This window comes from Lemur catta, chromosome 4 (assembly GCF_020740605.2).
Source record: "Lemur catta isolate mLemCat1 chromosome 4, mLemCat1.pri, whole genome shotgun sequence".
NCBI classification, from domain to species: Eukaryota; Metazoa; Chordata; class Mammalia; order Primates; family Lemuridae; genus Lemur; species Lemur catta.
In genome coordinates this window covers 33,321,853-33,330,705 of record NC_059131.1, presented here as the reverse complement: position 1 = coordinate 33,330,705, position 8,853 = coordinate 33,321,853, and the positions used below count along the sequence as shown (strand labels likewise).

General features: G+C 56.1%; 1 protein-coding gene across 1 annotated transcript; it reads right to left on the bottom strand.

Moving 5' to 3' along the window:
- Positions 1 to 4,209: 4,209 nt before the first annotated feature.
- SIX3 (SIX homeobox 3) lies at positions 4,210 to 8,645 on the bottom strand. The gene is made up of 2 exons (XM_045549523.1): positions 7,439 to 8,645; positions 4,210 to 5,701 (listed from the first exon to the last, which is right to left on the bottom strand). Exons 1-2 carry the CDS (start codon positions 8,245 to 8,247, stop codon positions 5,509 to 5,511), a joined length of 1,002 nt encoding a protein of 333 aa, XP_045405479.1. The 5' UTR covers positions 8,248 to 8,645; the 3' UTR covers positions 4,210 to 5,508.
- Between the last annotated feature and the right edge of the window lie 208 nt (positions 8,646 to 8,853).

Here is an 8,853-nt window from a genome sequence, read left to right as displayed (position 1 = left end):
GGGGGATTATTCATGTAGATACATTGAGTGTGTGGGTGGGTGGGTGAGTGGGTGGTGTGTAGCCTCTGTCAGCCTGGCTGTGCCTGCCCCCTCCCGCCGAGCCTGCTCGGCACAGTGGAGCTCAATCAGCCGCTGCATGAATACACTCAAATGGAAAGTTGTGCTCAGCTGACCGAAGAAATTGGAGCCGGGCTAGTACTGCTCCCCTCCTCCATGGCTCCCTCTCACCCTCCCCCGCCTCCCTCAGGGCCAGAGGGCCACTGTAGCCCAAACGCCAGGGCAGGGGAGGCTCAGCTCAGCTGGGGCCGGAAAGGGCTCTGGGTGCTGGGCAGCTGTGGGGGCCTGAGCACAAGTACCTGGGGCCCAGCTTCTGGCAGGCCCAGTGTCTCAGCCCCAGTGCTCAGGGGCAGAGAGGACAGGGGGAGGGCCTGGGACAGCCCCTGAGGTGGCAGCCAGTGCTCCAGGTGACAGCCACACAAAGGCCTAGGCAGGGACCAAGAGGGCCACAGAGGCAGAGGAAGATGGAGACAGAGAAGAGACTGGGACGTCCCCTACTCGGGGAGGCCAAACTCATCCAATGTGCCACAAGCCTGGGACTAGGCTGTCAGCTCTGGTGACCCAGGCAATATGCTGAGTCCACAATGTGCCAGGATGTCCCTGTTCTCCTTTCAGAAGAAGCTGGGGGCCACACCACCCCCACAGGCCACATGGCATCCCTATGCCCAGGCCTGGCCTTCCTAGGGCCTCACTGAAGCCAGCCCCAGGCCCAGGTCCAGCCACCCCTGGTGGGTCCACTGTCTTCAACCCCAATCCCAGCCTGAACAGGCTCATGGGACTCCAGCCCCGCATCTCCGTCCTGTGCTGTCCAGCTTCCAGGTTATTTCATTTTAATCAGTTGTGGGTTTCACCAGGGAGAATGAACTGTGCTGGTATTGGGCAGTCAACTGTAGCATTGGAGGGCGACAAGAAAGAGGGGCTGGGTGGGGGCTCACGGCTGGGGCTGGGGATGGGCATGGAAAGGGGTGAGCAGGCCGAAAGGGACTACCTTTTGGCAGGCAGCTTCTAAGGGTCAAGGACGTTGATACAGATTTGCCCACTTTCGCACCTCTTTCTGCCTGTTAAGGTTTCAATGCAAATCCTGGATTGCCATTGTTTTGCTCTGAGGGATGCAGGAACAGGAATGAAGAGAAAAATCGCCAAATTAGCTGTTATTCCTCAAGCCTCTCACACCCTAGAGTAGACAGCCCAGGTAAGCACACAGGGAAGGCTGCTGGCCAGAGCACAATGACTGGCGTGCCAGGCGGAGGTGGGCTGGGCACAGGGCAGTGGCTGTGAACACTCTGGTACACCAGGAGAGGGGCCAGCCCACCAGGCACAGCACAGCCTGGACAGAGGGGGCTGATGGTTAACACTTAGGCCCACTTGTTCGGCCTGACCCAGGCCCAGGAGACCCACGAGAGAGCACACACCAATGCACACATTCTCCTGGCCCAGGCACAATCTACAACATTCCCAGGAGGTGGGGGCTGTGTGCAGAAGCTGAGATGGCTTTTCTGCAAGCAGGGCTTCTGCCCAACCTTGCCCTTGAGCTCTGCCTGAGCAGCCTGTAGGATGTTAACTGCTTTGGCCATGGCTTTGAGGCACCTAGAAAGAGAATCTGCAGGCAGCCAGTAAGAGGTAACTCAGAAAGAGACCTCTTTTCCCTCACTCCAATGTTTAAAGGGGCTGGAGCCAAATTGACAAATATCCCCAGTATATCAGGCTAAAGGGTGGACTGGGAAAGCCAAGAGCCCAACCTCCCTCTGCCCTCCAGTTAATGAATCCCCATTGTGACCCCTTATTTCCTAAAGGGACAGGAAGTCCTGTTAGGGGTGGCAGCATGGCAGTCATATCTGTGGACTGACTAAAACAAGGGAACTCACACATGTCCACACCAGAGCCAAGATCCACAAGTCACATGTCTACTACACAGAAAGGCTCTGTACACACAGCATCCTGTAGGTGTATTGGAGCCACCCTCATATGCATTCCTTGGGGAATTAGGCGTGTGTGTGTGTGTGTGTGTGTGTGTGTGTGTGTGTGTGTATATATATGTGTGTGTGTACGTATGTGTGTGTGTATATATATATATGTGTGTGTGTGTGTGTGTGTACGTATACTGCTCAAGCCACATACAAATACCTATGCTACGCAATATACATGAAAATACATACTGGGCACACACTGATGCACTGTACACACATATTATACCAAACGTCACACACATGTCCTTTTGCATGCAGACCCTGGTTGAGTGGTGAAGGCCTAGCATCCAGCAATGCACATATATACACCACCGTCAACAAGCACACATGTCCCTCCTGCAGGGAACCTGTAGGTAAGGTCAGAAAGTACAAAGAGTAGAGTATTGGTATTTGTGCAGACCTGGGTAGAAACACAGGGGATGAGAGAGAGAATGCTAGATGATAGACAGCAAGCTAGACAACAGGCTGGTGACACCCAGTAGGGCGAGGCCCTTCAAACCTGAAGGCTGCTGTGGAGTTTGATAGCCTGTTCTCTGCAATGCAGAAGGAGTGGGCAGCAGATGCCCCAAACCTGCTTTCTCTGTTGGGTATGTTGACAGAAGGAATCATTTTAACTTCCAGGTTTGTCTCCTGTCCTCAGACAAAGAGGCACCTACTCCCTGGTGTCACTGCCTCAGCCCTTTCAGGAGTCACTCTCCAGCAGTGCCACCACTCTCCTTTTGCCCATCAATACTAGTTTGTCAGCTGGGCAGGGTCCATCCAGACTCTCCACTCTGAGGCAGGCACTTCTATGGGCCTCCAGGCCCAAGCTCTGGGTCAAGTATGTGACTGGCTATCTAAAAAAAAAAAGAAATGAGGGTAGGTGACAGAGTCCCTCATCCTGGAACAGAGGCTCCAGCTGGGTAGAATCCAGGCAGCTCTTTCCTAAATTCCTACCACCTGGGCCAATATTGCTTGAAATGTGGCAGCACGAGAACATTTTCCTGAACAGTGAACACATGCAGAGATTCTGACAATGTGCGCCAGGCCACAGAACTAGGAAGCTTGGGAGGTCGGCTGGATATCTCGGTTCTAACTAGGGGTGCACGAAGGAACCTTCCCCACCATGCAAACGGGCGCCCTTGGGCGTGCAAGGCCTCACTTGCACGCCCAAGTCACCTCCAGGCCAGACTGCCTCTGGCCAGCTCAGCCCGCATAAACCCCCTGGCGCTACTGTGGATGGGGACAAAAGGAAATCGGAAGTCAAAATTAGTTTAGAAACGGGCGCGAAATTCCAGGCACGTTTCTCCCTAATCCTCCTCGCTTTGGAAATTGGACTTTCAAGTAAAGGCAAGTTTTCTGAAATTACCTCTTTGGCTCCTCCTTGGGCACAGGCCGCCTTGGCCTAGAGTGGCAGAGGCGAGGCCAGCCACGCCATCCCAGGGAACTGTGCCCCCCCCCCCAGCAGGGCGGGGAGGCCTGGGGCCAGAGGGAACAAGGTTAGCAAGAGGCAGTGATTTTTTTGGTTTTCGTTTTAAATGTAAACCAACTCTGAAATAACTTAGAGGCTCGAGAGACTTAGGCATCCCAAAGGACGGGAAGAAATTTGAGGGAGAAAGATCGAGAGTCAAGAGGCAAATCAGACAGACGCCCGCACGGGCGGTGAGGAGGGAAATCCTTCCTGATTCTAGGCCCTAAACTCCGCAAACTACCTCCTCCCTCGCTCCCCTGCCTCCTCCACCCGGGCCACGGTTCCCCCCAATCCCCCCAAAAAGAACGAAGACAAAGCCTGTTATTTCCGCTCGGGATGGATGCTTGGGCTTGGTGACCTTGTGTGTTTCCTCTTTTAAAAACCAAAGCGACAACCACCGAAAGACGTCCTACACACCCCAAAGACCCCGATGGCTGCGCCAGGCTACAATTCCAGATGCTTGTGCGCCGCGGTTATGTGGGTCTGGCATCTCGCGGAGAAGAAACCGGCGGTACCCCTCTCCCCCCGCGCCTTGTCGCCCTTTTCGCTCAGGGTTCGGCTTTGGTTCTTTTCCGAAGGGCCTGCTCCCATCTTCCCAACGCCCCGAAAAAGCTGAGACACGGCACTGAAATCCTGCCGGAGCTCAGGCGGCCGAGAGTAAGTGGAAGCGAAGTCCGGGCCGCTGCACCCTGGGGCTTCGGGCCAGGGGCGGACAAAAACACCAGTCTATGGGAGTGATAAGAAAATGGAGAATACTGTATTTGCTTTAGAAAGTTTTTACATATAGATAAACACGCAGTTTAAGATAACAGTAAAAGCGCCCTACGGGGAGTGAGAGATACCTCCAAAGCAGCTAAGAAATACTTGAAATAGCTTTTGCATAAGAATACTACAGTCTCACTCTCCGCTTTCGCTAGCGATGTGGTCCCTCTTCCTAACCCGGGCCACCACGCCACGCCTGGACTGCCAAGTCGACGCCAGGAACGCCGAGTAGGAGGAGAACCCCAAAAAGGAAAGAGACAGGTGAGCAGGAGGGAGGAAGAAAGAGGGAGAAGAGAGAAAGAAAGAGAAAGGGAGAGGAGAAAAAGCAATATCATATACAGGCAATTTCTACACATATATTACAAACTGGGAAAATGACCGATCATTAAGATATACATAATTCATATAAAATTTTGAAATAAAAATAAAAATCTGTTACAGTCATAACTATTCTTTTTCCACATTTATAACCAGTACCCACACAGGCAGTGACAGAGTGGAGAGAAAAAGGTGCTTACGAAGAAAATGATTGTCTGCTGAACAAAAAACAGAAGATTGCATCTTGTTTGACCAATACTTGGACTTAAAAACAGAGAGAAGAAAGAGAAAGAAAGAGAGCAAGAGAGAAAAAAAAGAGAGAAAGAGCAACAAAAGGCGAGAAACATTTGCTATTTCCCTCTTGAGGAGTTCTTTTTTTTTTTCCTTTCTTTCTTTTTTTTTTTTCCTTAACAAATTCGGAACGGAGATCGCGATTTTATTTTTTTTTTCTTTTTGTCTGTTTTGCTTTTGTCGTCTTGTCCTCGTGGTGGTGATTGGTTTTTTGTATAGCCGACTCTTTTTAAATCATTTTTAACTAGAGAGAATATTTTCCCAGATACAAATAAATCGTCATGCAGGTGGGGTGCCGGTCCGTGGGAACCGAAAGGAGAAGCCGTGCTTGTCCTAGAAAGTATACAATTGTCACCTCTTTTATGTTTTCTGCCCGCAACATCAGCGTTTGACTGTCTGTTGGCGTCGCGGTCCTTTGGGGTGGCCTTGGTGGTAGATGGTGGTTGGGGATTGTTGATAGTTTGCGGTTAATTTGTTATTTTTCTTGGTTTTTATATATTTTTGGCTGGGGTGGGAGTGTGTGTGGACTTGTGTGTGTATGGTTGTGTATCCTGATTTCGGTTTGTTCTGGGGATGGAGGAGGAGGAGGAAGAGGAGGAAGAGGAGGAGGTCCGGGAGGAGGACGTAGGAGGGGAAGGAGGGGGAGGAGGGCAGCCTTGGCTATCATACATCACATTCCGAGTCGCTGGAGGTTACCGAGAGGATGGAGGTGCCGGTGTCCGCGCGCTCCGTCAGGCTGGACACGCTGGTGGTCGGGCTGGCCGCCGTGGACGGCGACTCTGCCGAGCCGTGCGTGGGGCAGCCGGGCTCGGCCAGCGAGCGCATGCCGCTCGGTCCAATGGCCTGGTGCTGGAGCCTACGGGAGAAAGAGAGCCGCGCCCGCCCTGACACAGCGGCCCGCCACCAGGCTCCCTCGCGCCGCCGCCCCCACTAAGCTCTCTGCGCTCATCCCCTCTTCCAGGCACCCGGCCGCTAGCTCCTTGAGCGCCACAGAGCCTCCCCAGCCCGAGTCTAGGCTCTCGGCTCTCTTCCCCCGGGCTTTCGGAAGCTTTCCCAGGCTTCCCAGATAAGGGCCGGCCTCGGAGGAGAGGTAGAACCCTAGGCCTCCCGCCTAGGGAAGCCTGGGCGCACGTAGTAAAGGACGCCTAGCCCTGGAAGAGCAGAAGTCAGAGAGGGACAGGACTCCTCAGACTTAGCCCGCTGCCCGGGACCTTTCGGGTTCACTCAGTACCTTCTGCCCCTGCTCCCCCAAACACACATCCAAGAGCTGCGGTTTCTCACCCTCCCATCTCCTGTGTGGAACCAACCAGCTTTGCTTTCCGAATCCCTAAGCAGAGCGCAGGATCAGGGAAAGAGAAAATAGGGAAGCTGGAAGTGGAAAAGTGGGGAAAGAGGGAGAGAGAAAGGGAGGGAAGGCGAAAGCAAGGGAGGAGCACAGAGCAGTCTCCTGCTGCCTCCTCCCGGCACCGGAACCGGCTACCCAAGCCTAGTGTTTCCGAGTTCTCCCCACAAGGAGGTCTTCGCCTGGCCCTGGGTGCTCCCCTCACCGGGGGCAAAGTGGACTCCACAGGCAGGGGCGAGAGGGCCATGGGCTCAGACTTGGGCCTCTGAAACCCGAACACACTCCAGGAACTCACACCCAGCCCCCACCTACCGACAGCTGTCAGCAGCTGGGGGCCCTGCTCCCTGAGGTATACCAGGCCCTTCTCCTTTCTAGCTGAGTAGAGACTCAGGCTCCTCATCAGGGCTCTCACCCAACTTCCTCTCTTCCTTCTCCTTTCTCTCCCCACTCCATTCCCCTTTCCCCCTCTTTCCCTCTGGTTCTTTTTCTCCTTCCTTCAGGCCCAGCTACGAGGACAGTCAAGCCTAGTACAACTTTATGACTTTGTGGCCAACTTGCCCGCAGCGGGGCTGCTCCTGCCCGCTTCCCAACTTAGCGGACCAAAGGGATGCTCCTCGGCCTGGGCAGGAGGGCGAGTACATGCGCGCGCGACACACACACACACACACACACACACACACACAGCCTCTCCACTCCCAACCAGCTCTCCTGCTCCGGGTCAGGCAAGGTGCAATGTTGGGAGACGAAGGCCCGCTGCGCGGTGGCCGCCAGCCTTTTCCCTTTGTGGCAGAGAACCAGGTTCACTTTTCTCTCCCTGATGTTCGTGGATTTCTCTCGGGATTTTGCAATGCATGGAAATAAGAACCAGATGGCAAGGAGTGCTTTCCTTCCTTCCCCGTCTCCAGGCTCCAGAAGAGCGCTGAGCTGGCGTCAGGGCTGAGGAGGCGGGCGCGGGTGCAGCGCGCCGCTATGGCTCCCCGGGCCGGGATCAGGGGTTGCGGGCACTCGGGCCGCACGCTCACACTCTCAGCCCTGACGAAAGCCCCTCTCGGGCAAAGCAATCATAAACTCATAGCCCACCCCCTCTTCCGCGAGCCAGGCAAGCGGGAACTTTCTCCAACTGGCCGGGGAGTCGCGGCTTCTCCCGCGCTCGGCGGCCGCCTCTACCAAGCCCCGCTCGTCCCCGTTTCAACCCCTCTGCCCTTCCCCGGCCCCAGAGGCTGTAGCCCGGCCGCGGGCCCTGACACTAACCTGTTCTTGGCCGCCGCGGCGCGGTCGCGCTGCCGCCGGTTCTTAAACCAGTTGCCTACTTGTGTGGGAGTGAGGCCGGTGGCCTGCGCCAGTTCGCGTTTCTTGCTGGGGTTGGGGTAGGGGTCCTGCAGGTACCACTCCCGCAGCAGGCTCCGAGTCCGCTCCTTGAAGCAATGCGTCTTCTGCTCGCCGTCCCAGATGGTGCGCGGCAGCGGGAACTTCTTGCGCACGCGGTACTTGTCCACTGGGCCTAGTGGGCGGCCGCGCAGCTTCTCGGCCTCCTGGTAGTGCGCCTCGAGCCACATGGCCTGCAGCTTGCCGTGAGATTCCTTGGTGAACTTGTGGTTCTCCAGAATGTGGTAGAGGTCGCGGAAGTTGCCCGTGTGGAAGGCGACCACGGCGCGCGCGCGCAGGATCGACTCGTGTTTGTTGATGGCCTCGCACGCCCCGGGGGCCACGGGCAGCGACCAGAGGAAGCGGCCCAGCCGCTCGATGTCGCCCGTCTCCTCCAGCGTCTCGCAGACGCTGGCCACCTGCTCCGGCGAGAAGTTGAGGGTGGGCAGCTGGAACATGGACAACTCTTCCGGGGGGGCCCTGGAGCCGCCGCCGCCGCCGCCGCCGCCTGCTCCGCCAGCACCGCCGCCTCCCGCACCGTTCCCGCCGCCGCTGCCGCCTCCCGCGCCGCCGCCGCCTCCCGCACCGTTCCCGCCGCCGCTACTCGCCAGAAGTAGGGAGCGGTGGTGAGAATCGGAGAAGTTTGGCAACAAGAAGTGGGAGGAATAGAGGTCTAGGGGGGAGCGGAATACCATGGACTGACCTGAGAGGAGAGCAGAAAATTCAGGGAGAGGAAGAGAGAGGGGAGGAAGAGGAGGAGAGGGGCGATGAGGACCAGGAGGAGGGAGAGGAGAGGGGGGAGGAGGACAAGGAAAGGAGGGGGGAGCAGGAGGAGGAGGAGGGGGAGGAGGAAGGGCGTAAGGGACACCCACACCCCACACACATCCACACACACACACACCCGCGCAGCCACATAGAGAGGGAGGAAGGAGAGCGGCCCGGTGCGCGCGCGCAGAGAACCCGAGACAGAGAGGGAGAGGGAGAGAGAGGAGAGCGAGAGCCAACCACCGCCGAGTCAAGATTCAGCGATTCCACAGCAATCGCCCTAATGACAACAGCCTCATAATATCTCCCCTAAATCCACAGTGAGTGCAGCATTGAAACATTTTGTTTCGCTTTTCTATTGGTCTGTGGCGTGTCGTTGTGGCGTTGCCACGGCAACCACTGCCAATCACTGTCAGCCCTGCCAATCAATACCGAGAACGTAAGGACGGTTTTACCACTTAGCCAGAGGGGGGAGGAGGAGAGCAGGGAAGGAGGGAGAAGGGGGAGAAAGAGAATTTTTTTAATCTTTGCAACTC

Coding starts and splice junctions, on each gene's coding strand:
- SIX3 (XM_045549523.1), bottom strand. CDS start 8,247: ATGGTATTCCGCTCCCCCCTAGACCTCTATTCCTCCCACTTCTTGTTG. Junction 5,702..7,438: donor GCCGCGGCGGCCAAGAACAG/GTTAGTGTCAGG, acceptor TTTCTCCCGTAG/GCTCCAGCACCAGGCCATTG.